Genomic DNA, 27,254 nt, shown 5'->3' on the forward strand with positions numbered 1-27,254 from the left:
GAAAAAATGGTATTATATAACCTCTAGAAATGATCCTCTTCACCCAAGTATCTGTTACTTCTAGCCAGGCTCTCTGGTGCTGTGAAAGTTGACCCCCGATTGCCTCCAGAGAGGGTAACTGGGCTTCCTTTCAGGAACACTGAAACTGCCTGCTGAAGAATCAATCTCTGGGCTCTTGGTTTTGCAAGCCACCTCTGCCCACAGGAGCGAGTCTCCCATTGGAGTTCCCCCTCTAAAACTGTGGGAACTACCTCCACGTGCATCATGGAAAGGTCCTTGGGACTTTATGAACCACATTTTCCCACTACCTTATTGATTCCTGGAAAAAGATCTTGGCTGGGTGGAAATATGTATACTCACAGTAGACAGGGTCTTTCTATCCTTTTCATACCTGGATAATGTGCCCTCTACCTTGGGGCCAAACAAAGATATGGATCAAAGGGAGCATCGAAGAACGAAAACTTGAAGGGCTCCGCAAAATCACATAAGTGCATCCATGGGTGGAAATGCCTGAACCTGCTGCCCTTGAGGTTCCTTTGCCTACGCTTGAAATAAGCCTCATGGAATAACTGGAAATGGATTGTAGGATAGCCAACTGAGAAGTCACAGATGCTTGCACTTCTTCATAAATTAATCCTCACAGGGTATCAGAAAGTTCCTTAATTAGATCTCTCTGTAACCTGGTGAAATGTACCAGATAGTTCAATGACCTTAAAGCAAAGTTTGCTGAAGCACAGACATGCTTCCCAAACCTGTCCATCACCCCAGATTCCTTGTTGGGAGGATGAACAGTGGAATTCTCGTCAGCAACTTCCTTCTTAGGTGGCCACCACCGCAACTGAGGCATCAAAAGGCACCCCTTTTGGCCAAAACTTCTTGTCCTCCTGTGCTGCCTTAATTTTATCAAGCCTCTGAGGTACTGGTTCAATGGTGTCAGGGTCCTTCCATGCCTGCTGAGACATCAACTCAATGAGCTCATCGGCGGACAGAGTCACCCAAGAGGTAGACACGCCAGTACCAAATGCCTAACCTCCAGGAATACAGACTCCTCGGATGAAGGGTTGCTGGGCTTCCAGCCACCTCTCTGTTTCAGGACTTCAAGGATGTCTCTCTCTCTGTCATCAGGAGGTGACTGTGGGGACCCTTCACCTTCAACAAAGTCTGTATCTTCTAAGATAGAGAGATTCCTCTAGGAAATCCAATTGCTTCCGCTTGCACGTTTTCTTCTTAGGGACCTCCTCAGTGGGATGCTCTGGGAAGGCATCAGTGGAAGTCGGGACACCCTGTTGAGAAGCCTGGGGTTTCGGTACCAGCTGTTCATGTGGAGAAGAGATGTTAGAGACTCCAAGCGCAGAGGTGGCAAGGCTGCGGACTGAGGATCCAAGGGGGTTGGAACCACCTGTGTTGCAGAGACAGACAAGGATCTCTCCATAACCTCAACGGCAGACCTCCCCAGAGAGGGATAGGACCCAGGGTTTAAAAAGTCCTTCCCTGCTCTGAGGAGAAGAATATCCATGAGGCAGAAGTCAGAGCCAAACTAACCCATGCAGAGGCCCCGAGGTGCAGAAACAGCTCCGAAAACTTTGGAGTCGACTAACACCTCACAGCCGACAGGGTAGCCTCCGCTCCAACAGCTCTCTGGATCTGACTGAACCGAAGTGCTCTCTGATCAAAGGATAAGGATATTTTCGGATCCAAGGCAGATGGAGCTGGATGGCTTGGATTCAAGAACTGAGCCCAAGGAAGAGTCGTAGGTGGAACTGGTAAGTGGGGTTAGTGGAAGACCGGACCTCCTGACCCAAAGGGGTAAGAGCCGAAGGACACCTACCAGCCTCTGTGGTGAGAGAATTCTTCTCGGCAATCTCTACATATCTTTTTCCGTAAGACTACTGGAAGAGTAAGTGGAAATTACAGATGGAGACTTGGGTCTTTCCTGGAGGGACAGGGTCCACAGAAGGGGAGTATCTGGTCCTTGACAAGACAATTATCCGGTCCTTGGTAAGACAATTAGGCTTCATGATGGACTGGACAATTTCTTTGACTGATCCAAGGAAGTCTGATCCGCTGACTATCTTTTTACGTTTCGGATCTGACAAACGTCGGCTCCAATAATTCTTTTTCTTTTTTGCTTTGCATCAGAGGATGAAGTCTGATCAGACATTTTTGATTTTCTTTTCTTATGATCCAACAGAGGAGTCAGATGCAATAGAGGTCTTTTCCTAGACTGATACGAAGCTCTTGAGGAAGTCGAAGGGCTTGTAGATGGCGATTTGGATTTCTTTGATTTCACAGGTGACGCCCTAGATAAAGCCTCTTCAAAAGAGGAAGGAAGCAATCCTTTAAGAATAAGTTTATTTTTCCCTTCTGTAATAGCTCTAGGATTAAACCCATGGAATACAGCACAATCTTCTTATAAGTGCATGGGACGTAAGCAGTATACACACAGTGTGTGCATCTGAAAAAAAGAATTCTGTGCCCACACTTGAGGCAATTTTTGAACCCTGCAGGGCCTTTCTCCTTGTCAGCTATAACACCAAACTTAAACCAGTACAACACATACTACCGAAAACCACCGTTAATTCAAAGGCCAAGAACTCGACTCAGGCCAGTCCAAACGTAAAAAACATGAAAAACAACAAATTTTATTAAGCCACTCTAAAAGTTTTTCGTTAGTACCTTGCACTAACTTCTTCAGACAAGAAGAACATTAACACCATTACAAGTGAGTTTAAATACCAGCATTAAAACACTTAACCACGCCCCTTGCCCTCCGTTTAGCTCCTTAAAGGTACAGATCACAGCTAACTAACTAAGGTGCATTTGCAATTCTCTCTTAAATACTAAAAAATTCAATAAAAATTTCATACACCGAGACTATAATAACAGCAGGCTTTGAAACTGAAAGAAAAAAGCCCAATATTATGATTATTAAACTTGTATAAAGTAGATAAATGTGTTAAATATATCAAATAACAAAAATAATGACAGTGCTCAACGTACAGCATAAATACTAATAATGGAAGCGCAACGCTTCCTAATCAAAGATTACCTATGCATACATTGTATCTTGCCTGCTTTCAAATAAAATAACTAATATAATAATATAATAAATATAATGAAATTAATGCATACTGTCCTAAGCATCTAAATAACTAGAACAGCTACCCAAGAAAAGTAATATAAATCATATCTCGCCAAATAAAAATAATAAAATATGAAAATATAAAAATATAACATGTAACATATAATATAACATACATTTAGGCTACTCGCTATAGGTTTAATACTGTCATTAAATAAAACAGGTCTAAAGTTAGCGTATATAGACCTAAGATTACTAAATAATAAAATATAAATCAATAATATATATTGTAAAATAAAGTTTACAACACATACTACACCAGATTAGAAGAAAGTTAAAGAAGTGATCAGTTTTTTTTTTTTAAACAGTCACAGCTATAGAAGAAAACACCAGAAATCATAATTTAAAGCTGCACAACTGTAGAAAGGGGAGAGAGAAAGACAAACAGAAAACTAACAACAGTATTCAAGAGTTTGAGATGTACGACAGAAAAGAGAAAAAGTACATTCATTTAGAAGAAACTGTAATAAAAGGAGGAGACAGGCAAGGGAGAGTAAATAGACAAAGTATTAATTTTGATAAAGAATGCATCACTTAGCTCTGGAGTAGTGGTAGTCACGTTTTTCGCTCCAAGTGGTGAACGAGATCTGAGGTACTTGGGGTTGGTGCATTGAAGGTGTGGGAGAAACAAAAGAGTTTTTGGTTGCCACGAGCATCACTAGAGTTGGATCAGAGGGATCAGATCCAAACCCACAAGTTGAGGGCAGAATGAAAATTGAAAACATCAGATTAAATTGTTTTTCACTGTTATACTGACTCACAGGGTTCTCTCTTACAAGTTTGCTCAACCTCCACTGTTTGCCACCTTTTCTTCCTTCATTTTCATCAATTCTCTTTCTGGCATTGTTCAACCTGAAACTGAGGATAACAGTATTCAGAACAGCCAATGAAATGTCACAAGGAAGATCACAAAGAAAGTGCATTAAAGCCTGCCAAGATACTCAGAAAATCTGTGTGGGATTTACACTAAACCGGTCAATGTAAAATTACTTGGACTTGGCAGGCAGACTCTCCGCCTACTCTGAGGAAAACTGGAGAAGCAGAATGTCTATTTTGGTATCTTAACATGAAGGGGCAGTGGCACTTTTACCTCTTGCAGAAGTATCAGTCTTGGCCAATTAAAGAGAAAAATCAACATGAAACAGAGTAACAGTATTCTGAATAGCCAGTGAAAGGCCCAAAGTCACAGGCTGAATCAGCAATTGGATAGCAGCTGTAGCAAAAGGCAGAAAGCCCGAACATTAACATGCACTCCAGTGAAGTTTACCTCAGCAGGATAATTCACTGGTATAAGCTGTAGTACCAAAGCTTGCAATGGAGATTTGAATGGAACACAATAGGGCTAAGCTTATTTTGGTAGACAATGCAATGGAAAGTCCAGTGCTGAATGACATATGAAGTGGGAATCACAGCAAAGAGTGCTCAATGTAAGTTGAAAGCATTTCAGTCAACAGCCAACACAGCAACAACTCCAAATACGAGGGTCAAACCAAATAATGTCAGACACTACATCTGTGGTAGTACTAAGAACACGAGTTGAAGAAAGGTCTGTGCAAGGACAGAGACTGACAGACAAGTGAACTGTCCTCTCATTTAACACAGTATCAGGAAATCAGCTAAGTGACTTGAGTTAAGCTCACCAGACGCTTGGAGAATTTCTGGAAAGGAAACTACACATCTATGGACATCTGAACAGCCATTGAATATTCTACCTCCTGCTCATTGTGTAATCTTACCCTCTTTGAACCTTTCTTTCATCTAGAGTTTCCACTTTGTCTCTTACACAAAATACAGAGAGAAGACGAATATTTATTTATTTATTTAAATTTGTTGACCGGGAATGTCCGACTGGACGTAGGTCCATTTTCAGCGGAGGCCCGGGGAGAAAAGCTCCACAGTTAAAATAAACAGACAGTAGTTACATTGGATTACATAGTGAATAACAATTTACATAGCAATTACTTACAACATATTTACAGATGAAGAACATAGTACATCAGTAGACAACTAGAATCTTTATCTGTGAAGTGCATACCAGACATTAACAAATGTTACAAGAAGAAGGAGTTTGTGCTGTATAATAAGTACTGGCTTATGAGCATCTGAGCTTGCTATAATCAAGGTAGTTAGTGGAGTGGAAAGAAAGGTAGTGGTTGGATGGGGTGGATGATATTAGAGTGGGAGTTGCAAGGGGATAGCCAGCATGTTTTTAGTTGCGCTTTTAGTAAAGTTTTGAAGTGGGTGCATGATGGTATGGAGGTAATTGTGGGTGGGAGTGAGTTCCATAACTTGGCTATGGCGCAAGAGAATAGTGCTTCACCAGCAGAGTTATTGGCTTTAGTGATCTGCAAGTGATTTTTGCTGCTGGATCTTAGTGGTCTGGTGGTGCGATAGGGTTGGAGTAGATTCTGGAGGGATGGGACATTTAGTGGATGGTTTACTAGTTTGTGGGCGAGTGAGAGTTGATACCACTGAAGGAGGTGAGGGAGTTCAAGCCAGCCCAGTTCAGCAAGTGAGAGACAGTGGTGACTACAGTAGGATGCCCCTGTGGCGAATTTGGCGATTTTGTTGTAGCAGGTCACTAGCTTGTTTAGATCACATTGCCTTAGGTTGGTATATATTGGAGAGGCATAAAGTAGGGTGGAGATAAGGTGGGAATTTGCTATTGAAATCTTTGCTGCTTTGGTGAGAAATTGCTTATTTATGTACAACGCTCCTAGTTTTTTGTGGACTTTTTTTATAGTCATGGATATTTGAATGTCAAATTTTAGTTTGTCTATTTCCACTCCTAGCAATTTGGTGTGTTCAGTTGGGTATATAGTGGTGGTGTCTTTTGCCGTGATGTTAAAGTGAGAGTTGTTTTGAGTATGTTTGTTGGGTTGGAAGATGAGTAGTGAAGTTTTGTTTGGGTTGAGTATTAATCGGGCATCGGATAACCATGTTTCAACAGAGGAAAAGGCTTCCTGTGTGACTTTTTGCAGTTTTGGTAGGGACTGGGCTGAGCAGATGATGGTCGAGTCATCTGCGTATTGTATGAGTGTGCCATGTTTAGTGGCAGAGGCTAGATTATTGGTGTAAACAGAGAAGAGTAGGGGTCCAAGGATGGATCCTTGGGGAACCCCTATGGAGACAGGTAGTTGGGGAGATATGTCATTCTGCCATACAACGGATTGTTGGCGGTCAGACAAGTAACTCTGAAACCAGTTGGTGACCGATTGTGAGAAGGATAGGTTATTGAGGACAGAGATAAGTTGTTTGTGTGGGACCATGTCAAATGCTTTAGATAGGTCTAGGAAAGTAGCAGAGGAGAGATAGCCATTGTTTTTATGCTGAAGGATAGTGTTAGTAAAGGAGAGTAAGGCAGTGGTGGTGCTATGGTTTGGTCGGAAACCATGCTGAGTACTGGAAAGGAGGTTGTTAGTAAGGAGGTAGTCTGAGACCTGAGAGTGTATGCATCTCTCTAGTATTTTGGAAAGTGGAGAGAGAATAGCTATGGAGCAGTAATTGGTTAGTTCTGTGGAGGGTCCACCTTTGTGCAGGGGAATTATATGTGATACTTTCCACAGTGTGGGAACGTAACTTTCTGACAGAGATCGGTTAATCAAGATGGATACTACTTTCAGCACCAACTGAAAGACTTGCAACTAAAGGTATGTACTACTACCAGAATTTAGTTTTTGTATTCAATTTTGCACAAAGGCCTGCTGTTGTATCCTACAAATTACTTTTTTTTATTTGACAGTTTGACAACTGGGTTAATTGATCTGATTTACCAACCCTTTTCAGCCACAACAGGGGTACAAAGATATAATAGTCTAGTCAATACCACCAGTCTGTTGGTAAGCTCGTTGGTCATACAGTTCCTTTTCAGGAGCAACCTGGAAGCAATGTCTAGTTAAGTGACTTACTGCTAAAGGTCACACAGTAGAAAAATGAGGACCGAGAGACTAAATTTTCCACAGGAACTATACTCAAAGCCTCAGTCCTCTGCATCAACTGAAAGACTTGCAACTAAAGGTATGTACTACTACCAGAATAGCAAAATGCAATCAAGTGCACTGTAGTGGGAAGTATTTACAAAGAACTGCAGTGAGAATGTACTTACTACACTCTACAGGCATAATAGATGCATAATGTGTTATAACAGATTTAATTGTCCATATATTTGCAATATATGCATAGGTGGGGACTTTCTTTCAAGGCATTTCTAAAATAACTAATGCAGGTATTGCTATAACGTGTATAAGACATATTCAATTAGTACATTTAGTTCAGAAATTATAGTATATAGATAGGAGGAAATGCTTTCCTTACAAGCATATCTAACTGGACAATAATGAAAACAGCAGATGCTGTACACAGTAGTGAATACTGAGTGCCACAAAAGTAGATGCACTTAAGATTAATTTTGAAGAAAATGCCTTACATGTTTCTTGAATGTCAAAAGTGTTGCACTTTTTATATTGGATGTTAGCTGGTTCAGTGTGGCAGGTCCTAATCTTGATAACATTTTTTTTCTGGAATGGCTACATTGAATTCTGGCTTGACATGTACAAGCATATCATCTTAGGTGCTTCTCTAAGAGAGAGTCACTTTGGTCCCTTATTTATATTACTCTTTTAAGGGATAGGTAATAGCCAAGAGTGAGGATTTTAAATAACAGGGTACCCATTAGATATGGGGCTCTGAATGTAACAGAAAATTAGTGTACTTTCTCTAGTAATGCACAATGCTGACCATTTTGATTGGCTAGGAGAGCAAATCTGATTTTATTAGAAACTTGAATGTTGTGGGTGTTAATGAGAAGAATGAATGATAATTAGCAGCAGGGCATACTCAGCCATGGGACAGAATGTTTTTATCCAAGGCATATTAGCTGAGTGGGAGAGCAAGTGTGACATACAGTGACAATTTTAGATGAGAAAGTACTTTGTTAGTGATATAATCTGTGTGAGTACTAAAGTTCATTGAGCAAAGGGTCAACAGTTAAGGTACTTTTATTTTGTCATATTACGAATAATTTTCTTTTTAGTATTCCATAAAGCTAATGTGGGTAGGGTTGATAGCTTCTTTGAAGTCGAGAACATCACAACATTAGTGTAAATACTATTACTAATAAGAAGCTTATTTGTGTGGAGCCACTTACACAGGTCTGTGAATTTTGATTATGTGTTGGGTTTGCTCAGGTTGGGCGGTTTGGAGACAACGCCAGAGAGGCATGACTGCATTGGTTTGGACATGTGCTGAGGAGGGAAAAAGATGCTAAGGATGGAACTGCTAGGTAAGAGGAAAAGAGGAAGGCCTAAGATAAGGTTTATGGTTGTATGGATGTGGTGAAAGAGGACATGCAGGTGGTTGGCATGACACAGCAAGATGCAGAGGACAGAAAGAAATGGAAACAGATGATATGCTGTGGCAACTCCTAATGGGAAAAGCCGAAAGAAAATGTTAAGTTGGAGTGACTAGTTTCAATAAGACTATCACTAATGTACATAATTGTTTTGTGGTGGGGGTAAATCACAGGTTACGTCCTTAACGAACAATGTGAATAGGTGTGGTCCCAACACTGAGCCTTGTGGAACTCCTGTATAAAGTATACCATCTTCAGACAAAACATTGTTATGATAGATTTGAAAGTTTCTATCCTGCAAGTAGTTTTTGAACCAAAGAATGGCATTTTCCTCCAAAATGAAGCTTTCACAGTTTATTCAGACTTGACAAGCAAAGAAGACTGGGATCTAATTAATACCACTAATCTAGTACAGGTAAAAGTACTTCCTCACATCTTCAGAAGTCTTTTCTTCTGAAAACAAATGCCTAAATAAGTGAATATGTGGTACTTAAAACATATGAAGAATGTGCAGAAGCCCAAACAGTCTACTAGCAGGCAAAGTACTGGAGTAGTTGCAAGGAAAAAAGAAGTTATGTAGTCACCATAACGTTTCATCTAAGTAGTTCTACTTCATTTGTCTTTAACCTGTGGGATACTGGATCTGTATTGGATCCAAGCCGGCAATCTCACTAGCATCTGCTCCAAGCTCCTCCCCTTACCCATAATACACCTCCACTACCTTCCAACCCCCAGATAGTTTGCTGATCCTTGTACTGATAACCCGACCTGAAAAATACTTATGACCTATAACTGCAGCCCGTAGGCTGTTCACATGACAAGGTCCGGGGGAAGGAGGGAGGGACAGTGGAAGACAAATGAAGTGATATACTCAGATGGAACGTTATGGTGAGCACATAACATCTTTATCTGAAGTAGTTTACTTCATTTGGTCTTCAACCTGTGGGACAGAGTCCCGAGCTACAAAACTCCTGGGTGGTCCTCATGGAAGGATATTCTGGAGCACTGCAGAACCAAAGGATACTCTCCTTCTGGAAGTCAAATCCAATTTGTAATGAGAAATAAATGTATGAGACGAGGACCAAGTAGCTGCAGAACAAATATCATCCAAGGAGACTAGACCAAAAGGCCACAGAAGTAGCCATGGACCTAGTGGAATAAGCTTTCACCTGACCTTGAAGATAGGTTTTCCCAAAAAGGGAGGGCTTACAGAAGGACACAAACAGTTGATTGGATCTACGGAAATTTTTTGTCCTGTGTAAATAAAATCGTAACGGTCTATGAACATCCAGCAAGTGGAGTTTGTATTCCATTTTGTTAGCAAAATTAGGAAAGAAAACTGGTAAATTGATGGTTTGATTGATATTAACTGGTGATGCCACCTTGGGAAGAAAGGATGGATTGGTCCAAAGGGAAATCCCATCTTTGTGGAAAATCATATAAGGAACTTTGACGGACAATGCCCGCAGTTCTGAAACACTTTTAGCAGAGGTAATAGCCACCAGAAATGCTGTTTTCCAAGATAGATAGATAGAAGGCGGAGCGACCAGAGATTGAAGAACCATAGTAAGGTCCCATGGGGGAACAGGATCCTTGACGGGGGGGGGGGGGGGTGGCATAACAGGAAAGTCCCTTCGATAAAGGCATTACACAGTCTGGAGGAGACTAGAGAGGCAGAATTCTCACCCACATGAAAATGAGAAATGGCAGCCAATTGACCCTTGACAGAAGAAGAACTAGCTCCTTGTTGAAAAATATCAGCTAGAAAATCAAGAATGGCAGAAATAGGAGCCGTGAAGGGGTCTAAACTCCTTTGAGAGGCCCAAAAGGAAAAACGTTTCCATTTATTGCGATAAACCTTTCTGGTTGAAGACTTATGAGCAGCCACCAGAATAGACCTAACTGAAGAGGATAATGAAGAGGATAATCCAGGAGTCCTAGTGATCATGGGAACTGGAGCAGCCAAGCTGTGAGCTTCAGACTGTCCATAACAGGATGAGGAACCCCCGATGGGGTGTGAAATCAGATCCTGAATGGGATCCAAGATCCAGGGCGGAGCCAGCAGGTGAGACCAAAAGAAGGGAAACCATACCTGGCGAGGCCAAAACGGGGCAATAAGGATCACTTTGCTCCCCAGTCAATGGGCTTTCTGTAGAAACCTTTGGAATAAGAGGTACTGGAGGGTAAGCATACATAAGACCGGGAGGCCAAGCATGGACTAGAGCATCTCTGGAGGACTCCCCCAGCAGGGGGTTCAAAGTGAAAAACTGGCTGCATTTCGTATTGGAAGGAGATGTGACGAGATCGCAGCAAGGCTGACCCCACTCCAGGAAGATCTGCTCTGCTACTGAAAGATTCAGAGACCACTCGTAAGGCATCACAATAGTCAGACTTAGCCTGTCCGCCAGAATGTTGGACCATCCCCGAATGTGCGTTGCAATGAGAAATGACTGGTGGAGATCGCCCATTCCCACATTCTCATGGCCTCGCGACAAAGGGGATAAGACCTAGTCCCTCCCTGTTTGTTGATATACCAGACCACTGACATGTTGTCTGGCTGAATTGCAATGGTTCCGAGAGGAAGAAAGGCATGAAGGGCCTGCAAAAGGACCGCCCTCATCTCTAGAACATTTATATGCAAGCTGGTCTCTACAGGGGACCACAGGCCTTGGACTGTCTTGCCTGAACAATGCACCCCCCAAACCCGAGTGGGGAGGCATCCGTGGTCACTGTGGCTTGCACAGGGGCTGAAACAAAGGGTCATCCCTCCAAAATGTCTGGAGAACACATCCACCATAGACCATAGAAGGGACAACTGACAGAATCGACTGAGTTGTATTGGATACGACAATGGAAGTTCCAACAGGGACCACTGTACACCTAGTGTTCACTGTAGAATTCTCATATGTAACCGGGCACACGGGAGAAGCGTTATGGTCGCCGCCATTGAACCCAAGGCCCTCAACACTGATTCTGCCGATGGAAGACGAGAATGGCAGATAAGAGAGATATGCATCCTCAGGTTTTGTACTCTCTCCAACGTCAGGAACATTTTGCACTGTAATGCATCTACCCTTACCACAATGTAGTCTGTCACCTGGATAGGATTAGAAGTGATTTGGACGTGCTGATTGTGATTCCCAAATGGAGGGCAAGGTTTAAGAAATAATCCCTTGTGAGAGAGTAGACGCCTAGTGGGAGGAGTGAGGAGCCAATCATCCAGGTACGGATAGACCTGAATCTCCTGAAGCCGCAGGTGAGCCGCTACCACCGGCATCACTTTGGTTAACACCCTGAGGGCTGTGGTGAGACTTAAGGGTAGGGCTCAAAATTGTTAACAGACTTCTAGCCAGAAGCAAAGGAACCTCCTGGAGCTTTTGTGCATCTTTATGTGATAGTAAGCATCCTGGAGGTCTAACGAGCAGATCCAGTTACTCTCTTGCAGGTACAGCATGAGGGACTATAGTGTGACCATCTGGAATTTTTCTTTGGCAACTGACAGGTTCAGGGCAGATAGGTCCAGAATGGGTCTCAAGTCCCCTGTTTTCTTTGGCACCAAAAAGAAACTGGAGTAGAAGCCCGATCTGGACTGATCTGGGGGGATGGTTTCAATGGCTCATTTTCCTAGCAGCTTGAAAATTTCTCGTGCTGCTGCCTCCCTCTGCGTGGGTGGTACATCCGGGAGGCGTTTGGGAGATTTGAGAAGACCCACAAAGGGCATAGAGTATCCTCTGGATATGATCTGAAGCACCCAGCGGTCTGATGTTACGGACTCCCATGCCGCCAGGTGCAAGGACAATCGTCCCCCGACTGCCTCCAGAGTAGAGCAGCCACGCCACCCCTCAGGGTTGCTGTCCGGGCCTGTCCGAGAAAGGTTCTCGAGACCCAAAATTCCTCTGACCTCCTCTGCCTCTGGGCCGGCATCCATTCTGTCCCCCTCTGCCTCTGGGGGAAGAAGCGCCCCAAGTGTCCCGGGAATACTGTGACTTCCAAAACCACATCTTCTTTTGCCCTCTCTGATTCCAGGAGAAGGATCTTTGAGGGTTCGAGAAGCAGATTCTGATGGCAGACAGTGTCTTCCCATCCTTCTCACTCTGGGCTAAAGTGTCTTTGATGGTCTTACCAAAGAGAGAGTACAGCGGTCATAAGGGGCATTGGCAAAAGACGCCTTGAAAGGTTCCGAAAATTGACATAGTCTGAGCCAGGTATTGCACCTCATGGACACGCCAGACCCAGCTGCCCTAGCCGCTCCTTCAATAGCATGTGAAAGGAGTCGCATGGATGTGTTGGAGACTGCTTTCAAAGTGGCCATCCTCACGGAGAACGAATCCCTGTCCTCCTGCGACACGGACTTAGGGGGAGACTCCGCCAGCTCCTTGACCAGGTCGCGTTGGAGTCTTGTGACATGGGCCAGGTAGTTCAGCGCCCTAATAGAAAAGGTAGCTGAAGCGTAAACCCACTTCCCTAACCGGTCCATCATCCGTGACTCTCGGTCAGGAGGATGAACCAAGGAACTCTTGGGCTAGTTCCTTCTTTGTGGCTGCTGCTACCACCATAGCGACTACGGGGGAGCCCTTGTTCCACACTGGCCTATCTGAAGGTGGATTCAAGATCGTGTTAGGCCTTTTGGGGATTGGTTCCATGGTATCTGGCTCCTTTCAAGGCCCGGGAGGTGACCAGGTCCACCAAGGGATCTGTGGGAGGGGACACCCAGGAAGTAGATGGGCACGTGCTGAAATCCTCCAGGAACACAGACTCGTCAGAAGAAGGTTTGGGGCTGGACCAACCTCCCAGTTGGCGAAGGATTTCCATGATGTCTCCAAAGGAGACATACTCGGGAGGTGATCTGGGGGAACCTTCCCCATCATCCAAATCCGTATCCTCTGTGAGGGACTCGGGGGAGTCCAAGTGCATCCTCTTACATGTATGCTTGTGAGGCACATCTCCGGTGGAAATCGCAAGCCAATTGTTCCTCAGGGGGAACAGTCTGGGGCTCCTCGAGCACGGGCTGTCCCTCTGGTAAAATGATGGAAAAAGAGCCGAGGGGTCAGGGCGGAGTCTGAGGGGATAGTAAGGGGTCTGGATCCAGCAGAGAGAATCCTTTCTACCATGTCAAACGCCAAGGGAGAACAAACCTGCTGGGGAACCAATAAGGAAGCCGGTCTCCCTGGATCCGATGAGAGAATTGGAGCCGGGCCCAAAGTGGATGGAGCTCCGAGGGAGGGAACTTGGCCTGACAAAGCCGGTGCCGATGAAAAATTTCCACTCCCTCGGATCCAACACCCAAGCTCCAACACCCAAGCTCCGGCTCAGAGAGTAACTCGGATCCGGGCTGATCAGATCAGATCAGACACGCTCCAGGCAGCTGTTGGCGTCGTGGAAGCAGGTACCGTCTGTGCCAACCCCCTGACTAAAGCCATCCTCAGATCAGAGTACTCCAAACCCGGTGGATGGATCGGAGAAGGAGAACTCAGTGTAAAAAAGGGAAGCAAGCTCCCCCCTCCTGAGGGAGAGGGGGCTGGCATGACCCCCATCTGGATCAGAGTACGAATGTACCTCCTCATCATTTTATCCATGTCGACTTTCAATAAGGCCGCATGGACGTCGACAAGGCCACCGACTCCGACCTTGCGGGTCGGGGACCCAAGACCCTAGATGTAGGAGCATGTCTCCTCCGGCTCTGCAGGAAAATCTCGGAGATCGGAAGAGAGGGGAGACACGGATCCTATCACTCTTAGCAGGTGAAGGGAAGTCCGGGGACCTCTTATGTTTCTCTGGCCTGGATTTTGTCTCCCTCTCTCCTTCTCTCTGCCCCTTTTCCGCAGGCTTTGAAATGTGAGGTTGAGTCCCAGCCTGGGAGGAAGGAAAAGCAAGGGCATGAGAGGAAGGAGAGGCGGCCACAGCAGCCGCTGTAACTGAAGCCGAGGATGAGGCAACCACCTCAGAAGTGGGAAGAAGGCCTTTCAGGGCCAACTTAGCCTTCCTGTCCTTGATTGCTCGCATATAGAGCAGTCTGTACTTAGATGGGCAATGCCAAAGCACATTACACAAAAAGTGTGGCCATCTGCTGGGGACAACCTATGGCAACACTCAGTGTACCTTTTAAACACAGGCTTATCAGCCATTCAGACAAAGAGGGAAAACAAGTAGAGAGAAAAGATAGGAAACCACTCACACACAGAACACACTGAGTGGGGAGGGGAAGCAAGTACACTAACCAACTAAGCTAAACAACAATAAAGTTTAATTACATGACGCACCAAGCGAGGGGAGGAGAAGGGGAACCTATACTAACCACTATCCTAAAAGTTAGAGAAAAAAGGCTTTCTAAAAGCTTTCAAAACCCACTTACTACTTGGCGCTCTGGAGATCACTGCTTCAGTTAACCGTGGCAAACGAGATCTGGGGGTTGGAATGTAGTGGAGGTGTATTATGGGTACGGGGAGGAGCTTGGAGCTCGGAGCAGATGCTAGTAAGACTGCAGGCTCGGATCTGATATGGATCCGGTATCCCACAGGTTGAAGATCAAATGTAGTAAACTACTTCAGCTCATCCATTTCCCCAGACATCAAATTAGTGATGACATGAGCAAAATGGGTGCCACCAAAGAAGGTGGAAGTAAAGATGATATGCACAGCTACTGAGTTTGAAGAACATCAAAAGGACAGATTAGTATAACAATATAGTTTATATAATTACACAATTATATATACTACTTGTATATTTAAATATAACATGGACTATATTATAAAAATATTTTACACTATGTACCACCTAACACATTACATAACATAGAATACTAATATAATTAATAAGAACCAACTACATCCCAACTGGGATTTGAGTTTATCTCCACGCTAATATAACAAGAATTGTTAAGTTGCTTGTATATGTACAAATGCACTCACAACCCAAATACTAGTCCAGAAAAGTATGCCACCTTCTAAATGCCACCCAAATTCCTCTTCCTGGCCCTATGTCTATGAAGCTGGTGTTCCTAATTAACAGTGGATTGTGGGATGGAGGTCATCTTTAACTGACCAGCAGTGAGAACATTTTATAGGTTCATAGATAAACACTAGGCTAGATGCCTATGTGAGCCATTTTAAGCTAAGGCATTTACCCTTAACAAGAATCAAACTAGCTTTTGTTTGTGAGGTAAACACCTTAACAATTACGCCAACTCCCAACAGCACCTCCTATAAAAAGCTGGACATAAGTATGATGTTGGTCTGCAGAACCTGCCTAAAATCATACAAGCTGCTGTTCCAAGCTATTCACCTGTATTTAGCCCTGCTGTAATTTGATCCCCCACTCTCTTCTCTGATACAAGTGAGCAAGTCTTCAGCTGCTGAATCTTCAGGTCTTAAGTTGCCTCATCCTGCAGTCAAGGCTTGCTGTGTAAACCCGGCATGGGTTGGCCAGCACAGCTGGCTACATTTAAACATGTATATATTCTGCATCTACATCCGCGGTGGTGCAGAGGTAGCGTTGTTGCCTCACAGCAAGAGGTTCTCCCGTTCGATTCTCGGCTGGAGTGCCTTCTGTGTGGAGTCTGCATGTCCTCCCCGAGGTTGGGTGGGCGTTCAAAAGACATGCGTAAACTGGCGTGCCTTCGTTGAAGGTTGAACGTCGAGCTGGCACCTCGGCGTTCATGAAAATCTACTGCCAATCATTAACGGACCGGAGTTTCGCTGTGGAGACCCCTACCCGGGAAAAGCTGAAAGACAACAACATATTCTGCATCTAACATTTTATGTGTGCACACACACACACACACACACACACACACACACACACACACACACACACACACACACACACACACACTCTCTCTCTCTAAGTGACCCAATACAGAAGAAATGTCGTTTTTCAGCCTTAAGGATAATGACCACTTCTTTACGAAAAAACAAAACACAAAAAGAGAAAACTGTAAAGGAATGATCACTCATGATATCAGAATTTGAAGTATTAATGTAGACAGCTGTCAAAAAACTTATGTAAGATCCATGCCATAGATCACTTTTCACTTTTATTAAAAATAAGAAAATGGGGGAGGTTGAATTTACTAGAGAAAACTGGCAAAGGAACCAAGGTACTAGGATCAAACAACTACAGAGGGAAAGGTAAAAGAATAGGAAAAGGTCAAGAAGACATTTGGACTGCAGGCTAGAGACTGCCTTTCCTTTCAGGGATTGATATCAGAGTACTGGCAAGGAGAAAGGGATAGAGGAATATTAAATGAAATACCTGCCCTGGTAGAGTTTTTGGTTGAATCTAGAACAGAAGCTGCTATTAAAACAGGGATAATTAGTAGGGCATATAACATACTGCACTATAACTATAGGAATCAGAAAGGGTTAGAAAAGATTGGGAAGCAAGACAGAATAAGTGATTTACAAGGAAACAATGGGAAGACCTATGAATGGCTCCCAAGTAGGCAACAAAGTCTAGAAGATGTTTGCTTGGAAGCGTTTGCGCAAGTATTTTATACCCCACGCAGACTCCAAAGAATTTTACCTCAGACAGACAGCAAATATTAGAGATATGACCGAAAAGAAAAATGTAACTGGGAATGCGTTTTGGGAGTATAATGAGTTGGCAGACTAAAAATTCCCTACAGAGTACTCTGTCAGAAATATTCGATGAGCAAATTGCTGCGACTATGGAAATGATTCTTCTAAGCTGGGATACAAGATCTGAATTGCCTAGACATAGTAAGCCCTTAAGTCTAATTCTGGCAGCTGCCAAAAAAGTAACTACAAGAAAATGGAAATCAAAGTATAAACCAACTGTATTTGAAGCACTGAAAAGTGTAACAGAGATACAAGAACTGGAAGTGGGATCTTTAGAAAAGGTTAGGAGCAAGTTGCATAGAAAGAAATGGGAACTATTGGAATGATTCAAAATAATATTTTGTAGGAGGAGTGAGGTTTAAGAGAAGGCAGAGACTGAGCAATTTTTTGTAATGTTGGACTGATGATACTTTTATATATAAAAGAATATATGTGATGTGTAATGTTTGTAACTGGGAACATGTCAATATGGTTGTCCTTCTTTTATATAAATGTATGTTTTCCTATGTCTTAAATGATAATTCAATAAAGGTGTTAAAAATTAAAACACACGAGTAAAGCTGTTACTGCTTGTTTTAAACCACAACTAAATTACAACAAAAGATGGGCACTTTTGCCATTGTTACAGCTTCATTAGATATATACACACGCACAAAAAATGCAGAATCATAGAGACTGTACTGTGTGAATGCAACAGAAATCAAGCACCTTAAGTACTGCAATAGTGTTGGTAGAGAGAGAATCATTTCATAGGCTGAATCCTGTATTTAATTACTGACATGTGATTACCGGGAAAGTCCGACTGGGTAGCAGCCCATTTTCAGTAGAGGTATGGGGTGAAAAGCTCCAATAGTTAGGCAAGTATAAGTAGTACAGTAAAACCTGAATTAACAGTCAATAGGTCGGGTCACATTACCTGCTAAGAGCATACTCTGTTACCCTTCTGTTCAGCAAAAGACAACTATCCACTGTGATAACGGATTGCCTCTTACCCTAAACTTGGACTTTAGTTGCAGTATATGGGAATTCTAATGCACACTTATGGGTCAAACTGCAATGTAACAGGAGCTCTAGATAATATATAAACTTTAAAAGGACACAACTTTCCATGAAATGGGTTGCTCTGGGTTGCTGCTAAAACTCTACAGACCAAACACATGATCCTCAGAATATGACTGAATGAGCAAACATGCAGAATGTGTATGAAATCTGAGGATAGGGTACTTTGGAGCACTGTCTAGTTTGAGGTACAGCATGACAGGAGCTGAAAGCAAGTGACTCCAGAGATCATATGCACCTTGCCAATGCCCACTTTCAGCAATCCAAGTTTTATAGTGTATATAAGTAGCACTGGTCTGAAGAGCATAGATCCTTTGTCAAGGGGTGTAGAAATGAAGTTCTACACACAAACATGCATGATGGCACTACAGAGTTTTGAGATTTGTTGTTTTGCTTATTTTACAGGACTTGCAGTTATAGGTTTCACACTTGGCAGGGAACAGATTTCTCTACTTCTAACATGTTCTGTATATTATCCTGCATTTAAATTCAAACCTATGCACATAATTAATGTAACACACATTTGCATTCCGACTACAAAATCCTACTTGTCTACATGCTTCCTTACTATGACAGGTGTGCAGCTACTCAGCTCCAGTTCACGTTTGTTTGTATAACTACAGTTAGCTGTGCAGCTGTGACAACAAAAACCTGCACAACTACAGTCACAGCACAATAATGCAAATGTTTAGTGAAATATTTTATGGTTAAAAGTACTTTTGCTCAAATAACTTACCGTGTTCTTTAGTGTGAATTCAGATGTGATAGTCTCAATTTCTTCAACAGTATATAGGGAGATATCAAGGCTATTGGGATGGTTATCGTTAGTCATTAACAACTGGTAATATTCTTCATTTGCTGTACAGGAAACAAAACAAAAAGTCACAAATTGTCAGTATTCAAGAAAACAGTTCATAGGTTGGTACTAGGCTATCGGCCCTAGGGCCTATACAAGCCTAGCCATAACAATTCCGTGGACATTTCTTCCCATTTTTTGTTCAAAGGACAATTTCTACACCATTATTACACAAATTACTTACTCATATGAATGCAGCTGTGATAATTCCACCACACAGTACAGCTGTGTTAAGTACTTACTATTACTGTAATTACATATACTAACTCTGAGATCGCACACTATCAGGGAATGGGCATATTCTCAAATCCAGAGAACCATGTGAGCTCACACAGCTGTTGACCATCTGCTTAGTCGGAAAAATATTGTTGACTAAACAGGTATAAACCAAGCACACTTTTGACAAAATTCACTGCTCCATACTTACATACACACCACAAATCAAAACATGTCCAGTAATACTGACAAATACAAATAACTCCAAACAATTCAGCACTGGAAAAGGTAACCAGAAAACCATGATATCAAGAGAGAAAGTTCAGAGGAACTGGAGGGATGCTTGCACCCTCCCCACCAAAAACCTATTTGATCTTTGCTACAGCACTGCATGTTATTTCACTGTTTCAGCTGGGTATGTTTTAGGATTTAGAAATATTCTAAAGAGATAGAAATAAAATATTAAAACAATGTGGTGTTAACAGAAATAAAAGTAAAACATAGCAAAATCTCAAAACAAGGTTCACTGTCCTCCAGTCTGCCCACATCGAGGTCTATGTACAGATGAACACAATATGGTGAGAGTGTTGAACTGTGTGGAACTGCTGCTGACCAGTTTAGGATGTACGAACGAGTTCCCTCATGTTTATGTACCAGACTACTGACTACCGCCATGTTGTCGGTCTGGATGGAAATCACACCTCTGGGGGAGAGAATCCTGAAATGCTTGCAATCCCAGCAGGACCGCTCTCATCTCCTGGACACTGATGTGAAGATTGGCCTCCACTGCAGACCATGTGCCTTGGGCAAACTTCCTTTTATAATGCCCCCCATCTCGGATGGTCACTGTGTCCATTGGGGGTTGTTAAAGTGAATGGTTTACCCAGGAAAATCTGAGTAGACGTCGGCCACAAATGAATATGACATTTGCTTACTGGTGTGTGGAGGACTGGAAAATGTAAAGTCTGATACAATATTGACTACTGAACTGTCAAGGTCCACTGTATAGCTCTCAAGTAATATCTTGCCTGTGGGACTAGAGTGACAGATGCAGCAACAGAACCTAAAAGGTTAAGAATGAGTCTCATTGGGAGATTGTTTTAAGCAGGCATCTGTGAAGTTTGATGATGAATGTAAAGCATTCTGGACTGTGGATATCTGGCTATCTGAGACATTGTGCCCAAGTGCCACCCAATTAACTCTATTACCTGTGAGAGACTCAACTGATGTTTTACCAAATTGATGGTGATTCCTGGGTAACAGGAGGCCTGAAGCAAGAAGCTTCTGCACCCAATCAGTTGATTTCTGGTGGGGCGGTAAGGAACCAGTCATGTAGGTAAGGGAACACCCAGAACCCATGCAGCCTCAGACCGGCTGTTATGGCTGCCATGCATTTGAACACCCTGAAGGCTGTGATGATACCAAAGGACAGTGCCTTGAACTGGAAATGATTGCTTCCAGCCAAAAGCAGAGAAACCTTCTGCACTGCTCCACTATCTTTACATGATAAGCATCCTGAATTTCTATGGAGCACATCCAGTCATTGCTCCTCAGGATATGCAAGATGGACTGTACTATGGCCATCTGGAATTCCATCTGTTTGACAAAATGACTTTGGTGGCTTAGGTACAAGATGGGACTCTGGACCCAATTTGTTTTGGAAAAATTCTTGAACAGACCCCGGATCCTTGTTAATCTAGTGAGACATCCTGGATAACCCCTCTCACTAGTGGTTTTGTTATCTCTGTTGCTACAACAGCCATCTGATTGGGTGGAATGTTGCGATCTTCTGTTTATGGGAGGGAAAGCAGAGGGCATAACATTGCCTCTAGTGATTATCTTCTGCGCCCAGGGGTCTTGAGTGATGGGTAGCCAGGCATGACAGTTCAGAGATAAGCATCCCCCCATACTTCCTCCAGAGTGTCGTAATCTGGCCACCTCTCATGAGTATTGAAAGGGTTTCTCTGTAAAGCAGCCTGAAAACCCTCAATTCTGCGGCATGTCTCTGCCCTTAGGGCAATGTTTATTGAAGTTTTTCCCCCTTTACTACAGGGGACTCTACAGTCAGAAGTATCCTGAGCAAAATTCTGGCACTTTCAAAACCAGAGTTTTCCACCTTTTTGGTTCCGGGAAAAGGTCCTTTGGGAAGAGTGGAAAATTTTATCCCAACAGCAGGCAAGATTCATGCCCTCTTATTTGCTTCTGGTTAGAGTTTTTTACCTTCTGTCCAAACAGGGTGGCCCCATTAAGGGCAGTGGTGATGAAGGACACCTTAAAACCTTCCACAAAGTCACAAAGATACAGCCAGGCTTGCAGACTAATCAGGACACCAGTGCCTGTTGCTGTTACTATGCTATCCTCCTCATTGGAAAAAGGGTGCAGGAACACATTAGTCATGGACTGAGGAGTAGAAAGCTAGCTAGGAGTCTACCATTTTCTGGACATCTGCTGGTAAATCACCCAAGAAGACTTGGAAGTTCCTTTGTCAAGTCTCTCTGGAAAAGAATCATGTGTGTCAAATAATTCAGCTCATGAAGGACAAATTTCGCTGAAGCATATGTCTGGTTTCCATACCTGCCCAAAGCCCTGAACCTTTTTAGGGGATGAACAGAGCTGCTCCCTTCAAAAAGCTTCTTCTTTGTGGCTGCTGACACCACCACAGCATCCACTGAAGGATTCATGTTCCAGTGAGATATACGTCAAGGGGACAGTAGAATTAACACCAGGTTCCTTCCAGGTCCACTGAGTGACCATGTGGATAAGCAGTAGGCAGGACCAATCAGGCAGTAAGTTTGCCAGCCCCAAATGCATCCAGGAATACATCCCTCTTGGGGTAGAGCTTTGGATGACCAACCCCCCGCCCATTTGCTTCATCAATTCAGTATGCCTCTGAAGGAAATGTCCTCCAGGGGGGACCTAGGTGACCTCCACCCCCTCACTGAAGTCTGTAACTTCTGTGATACAATTCCTCTGAGGAATCGACATGCCTCCTTGTGCATCTACACTTGGAACTTTCCTCGGGGGGGGGGGGGGTGCTCCAGGAAGGTCTCTTAATTGGGATGGAGAACTTGACAAGCGGGGAGCCTCAAGGTTAAATGATGCTGGCTGTCTCTGGTGGACAGCAATGATGGGTCAAAACATCAGGGTCCAATGGGAGTTGAGATGGAGTTGAGCCAGTGTGAGAAACCTCTCTGGATATGGGGAGTACCCTTTCAAAAGCCTCAAATGGTGATGATGAGATCAGAGTCTTGGGAAAGAACCTTCCGCACACCTACCCAACTCAGTTCCAAAGCTGACATTGGGACTGGGCTGTCACAAGCTGAGGCCCCAAGGGGAACAGATAGCTCTGAAAACTTCACTATCTTACTCAACCCCTGAGTCTCAGCCTCAAGACTCTTCACACTCTGATGAAGCCAGAGTTGACAGTGCAAGGGAAGGAGACAGAGTAAACTCCAAATGGGCCCTTGGCTCCAGCAAGATTCTCTCATGGGATTTACTTCACACCCATGGAACCTGGACTAAAGTTTGGACTAGTGAACTACAGATTAAAAGGGACTTGTCTGGGACAGTCCCAGTGACTCCAGAGGGGGGAGCTGGAAGGACTTCCATTTGGTCTGTGTTTCAAGAACTTCCTCAACACCCTATGTCTGCTTCTGATAAGCTTTTCATCGACTGAAAGGACCTAAGAGAAGGGCCATCAAAGGCGGTCTCTATGATTGCTGCTGATGAATCGGGATAGTCAGCTCCAGAGAAATATGTCAGACGGGACAGAGATCGGACCTGTTGCTGCTGGTGTTGACAAGAAGTAGTCTCAGAACCTTAGCCACCAGAAGCAACTAATGAGTCCAATCCGGGGACCCTTTTCTAGGTCATTCATTTTTTTCTTTCTTTCTTTCTCCTTTTCTTTCTCTCTATGGCTATCCATATTTGATTTGTCTGGTCATTTGGATGAAGAAGTAGATGAGGAAGAAGCAACTGATGTTGATTCTCCTGCTTGGGCTGTGAAAGACCCTTCAGATCTAACTTACTCTATGATCAGCTAGAGCTCTGGCTCCAAAGGAAGCACAGGACTCACATTCCACATTCAAATGGTCAGCCCTCAGACACTGATCATGTGGATCTTGTTGGAGAACCTTGGGCCCACAGGCACTACATTTTCTAAACTCTGCGGCCTTGTCTGATATAATTTCAGAGAAAGGGTACACATGCACACACTCATGACAGCAACCAGCTATACAAATAGAAAGGCAATAATGCCATGCAGTATAGATAAGTCTACTAGTACCTAAATTAATAATCTATTACTGAGAAAAAGAGTTTAATATACTAACACTAAGCCTAACTACATTTTTTATGGTGGAGTAAGAAAGGAGAAGACAAGATACTTCCCAAAAGGGAATAAAAAGTAAAAAAGAAGTTAACAGCAGGCTAAATATTGCCAAAAATATAGAAGTTATACACTGGCCTACTACAGCACTGAGCACTCATTGAAGACATCTGGTCTCTTCAAGCTGCAAATGAGATCGGAGGTATTTCTGGGGTAAGAAGGGCATTGTGGGTAGGGGAGGAGCTTGGGCCCCAGATCCAAAAGCTGGAACAGGAGCCAAGGACAGATCTACCTTGATCAAACAATCTAATCGTTGAGTCAAACAAATAAAACAGCATATAGACACACACACACACACACACACACACACACACACACACACACACAAAAATACATATGTATTCATACGTTATGTGTATATGTATTCATACATCATACATACATAAGCCACTCACATACAGTTTCCACTGCCATCACTGTAACTTCAGTGGCTTTATTTATAAAGCCATTTTTGGTACACAATACATGCTTGCCAGCTGGGGAAGAGCTGTATAAAAAAAAAACACTTTAGACAAACTGTAGTGCGTGGTATTCTCTAGACATTAGAAAACAGATCACAGGCTGAGTGCAATGTCAGGGCTAACCACCTGACAGCGTAAAGATCATATGAAGGTGATTTGGTTGCTCTGACTAGTGTTGACAAAAAAGGGCATGGGTATTTGATGGTAATAAGTGGGCTGAGGATCCGGCCTCCTTGGACCTACACCAGGGAACCATGTAAACGGTGGGAAAGACCTATGTGCCCCTGTTGGCAGTGTGTGCCTGCTGTAAATTCCACCAGCTCTGGGTCAATAAGCTACTAGCCAGCAAGTGTCCATTTACTCACATTGAGTTACCTGGATGCAAAACCTGCCAAACAGGAACTAAGGATCCCTATATTCAATACAGGTTCGCTGAAAGTAAGCAGTTTGGAAGTGGATGACATGATGGTAAGGAGGCAGCTGGACATCCTCTGTATCCAGGAGACAAGGCAGAAGGGAAGTGCAGCAAAGCCACTTGGCTTGGGATCCAGAGTCTACTAATCTGGAAGAAGACAGGTTAGAATGGTGTGGGGAATTGTGGCGAGAGAGGCCAAAGAAGGCAAGAAGGGATGTCATCAGAATTGGTGACAGACTCATGGCAATCAGACTCCACTTTACAGACAGGGCACTATTCATATCAGTCTATGCCCACAGCAGGGCTGTGATAGCAAGGAGAAGAATACATTCAGGCAACAGTTGCAAGACTTACTACATAAAGCAGGACATCAGCTGGTGTTAATAATGGGGGACCAGAATGCACATATCAGGACAGACTGAACAGGCTATGAGGACTGTCTAGGTACACAGGGCTGGGGCAACAGAAATAAAGGCCAGGCCATGCTAGACATCTGTCGATCAAATGGCTTGATGGCAGTTAAACACATGGTTCAGTAAGAGTTCATCATAAGATCATACAAAACAGAGTGTCCAAAAATGCAACTCCGGTAGACTTCCTCCAATTAAGGAAAGGGACAGTCAATCACTCCAAAACAGTATGTTAGGACAGGAAGAGCAAATTGGTTTATAGCTTGGATTTTGTTCCTAGATGTCAACGCTGTTTTCAGGACTTATTTTAGTCTTCTAAAGTACTCCTTACTAAGTTTAATTCACATTCACTCATGTTTTATTGTTGATCCTTCATCAATTCTCAAATATTTATACACTTCCTCTTGCTCGAGTTAACATTCTTGTCGCAAATTAATGTTTTCTTGGTGCTGCAGTTTTTCCGTTTTAATGGTTGCTTCTGCACATTTATCAAGACCAAAAGACATTTGACATTCTTATACAATCTAAAAAATGTTGACAACTTGCAGATGTACTTTCAGTTCCTCATCTTATGAGCTATATAGTTTCAAATCATTGACAAAAAGAAGATGAGAAGTCTTTACATTTTGTTGTTTTCTAGGAGCCAAGTTATAGCCATGGCCTAAGCTATTAAGTAGACAGCTAATGGGTTAAGGGAAAGGCAGAATAGCAGCAGTGACAGTCACCCTGGAATATCCCCTTTTGAATTTTTTTCTGCCTTTATGCAACTACTTAGATGTGCACAGAACATAGCAGTAAAGGATTTTCCATCACTGTGGTAGAAGAGACTTTTGAATGTAGTTAGGTCATTACTCAGTTTAAGCAGAGTAGCCTTCGCACAGTATCTCTGAATACTAAGGCATTGGAGGATGCTCTGACTTCAGTCTTAAGGTGAATGTGGCTGACTTGTGGTCTGACTTGACCAGGAAGAAGGTTACAGCAGACAGGGAGCACAGCTGTCTCATACTGGTAAGGGCTAAGGTCAGGTATACAACAGTGATACATTCACCTCATAAAATGAGAGAACTAAAACAAAGGGATATGGAATGGATTCTATGGGAGGTAGGATGAAAAGGACAAGGTTGCAGAATTAATGAAAAAGCAGAAAAGGGTACAGAACGGAAGATGTGGAAGTATGTATGTAGAAGTATACAGATATATTTGAAGATAAAAATGTAAAAGTTACATGGCAGCATACATCCGATGCAATACAGCAGTGGATTTGTATTTGAGAAAGTAAAGTCAGTCAAATAGTGGAGGTTATGTGGAGTGCAGCAAAAAGTGATTGGAGTTTTTGGTTCAGGACTCCAGTCACAGGACTGGCTGTTGAGAGATCTGTTAGCTAAAATTAAAAAAAAAGGAAATAAAGGTATGGAAAGGACAGCATGAAAGCACAGGAAGGGCCAGGGTGTACAGATTTGGGTGGGATGTGGGGGCAAGTAAGAAAAAGTCAGAATGGGGACATTTATAAGCAGATGAGGGAGTCGTTTGCATTGAATGCGATGGGGCAAATGAAGATGGACAAGGAAGGACATATGTTGGGAGCATGACTGTCTGTGGGAAGGAGTAAAAAAGATAATGGGATTCTTAAATAAGGCAGGGTTGGTAGGGGCTGTATAAGGCAGACTGACGCATCAGATACTCCAGATGTTTTATAAGGAGAGAAATGGTCTCTACATTAAGCTGTTGATCATATGGAGATGAGAATGCAGATCAGATGCATATGTGGGGGGTCCTGCAAGGAAATGATAAGTATTTGGGGATGAGCTAGGAGTCTTTGTCAGAGTTCCAAGAGAAGACAGGTATCCAATACACACAACTTTCCTATGCTTAGTATACAGCAGGATGGAAGTAAATGGGTATGGCAGAAGAGGATGGAAGTGCAAACAGCCTTTTGACCTTCCTCAATGTTAACTGTGAAATCAATGAAGGAGGAGGCAAAGGGATGTGTATAAATAGGACGGTCTAACTGAATGAAAAAAATGTTTGGCCTGGGAATGAGGACTAGCTTAGGAGCCTGAGTAGACGGAAGGAGAAGTGATTAGGACAGTTTAGGGATAGGGTGGACATAGACAGTGATAAAAGAACAGTGGCAGCAGTGAACAAGGTATGCAAGCTGAAAAGTGTATGGTCTGGAGACAACTTTTCTGAATGAGTTACATATGCCTTGAGAGTGGGAAATGAAGAGATACTAAATCCTATCATGGGGTAAAGAAAGAAATGAAAGGAATATTGATATTTAGGAAAATGTGGTAGGGAATCAATAAGATAGTTACTGTTAGGGTGCTAAAATTTTACAGTTTTTAAACTGGGAGAGATTGTATCAAGAGAAACAGAAGATTT

The 27,254-nt window shown here is 43.2% G+C and overlaps 1 protein-coding gene across 1 annotated transcript in view; it reads right to left on the minus strand.

The window, feature by feature from the left end:
- PER2 (period circadian regulator 2) overlaps nt 1–27,254 on the minus strand; it is a 1,339,110-nt gene that overhangs the window by 1,184,132 nt on the left and 127,724 nt on the right. The window contains exon 6 of the mRNA XM_044070032.1: nt 18,864–18,985. Coding sequence (XP_043925967.1) covers nt 18,864–18,985 — 122 coding nt within the window. The remainder of the gene's footprint in view (nt 1–18,863; nt 18,986–27,254) is intronic.

Source organism: Protopterus annectens, chromosome 4.part1 (genome assembly GCF_019279795.1).
Source record: "Protopterus annectens isolate FY-2018-M chromosome 4.part1, PAN1.0, whole genome shotgun sequence".
Taxonomy (NCBI): domain Eukaryota; kingdom Metazoa; phylum Chordata; order Ceratodontiformes; family Protopteridae; genus Protopterus; species Protopterus annectens.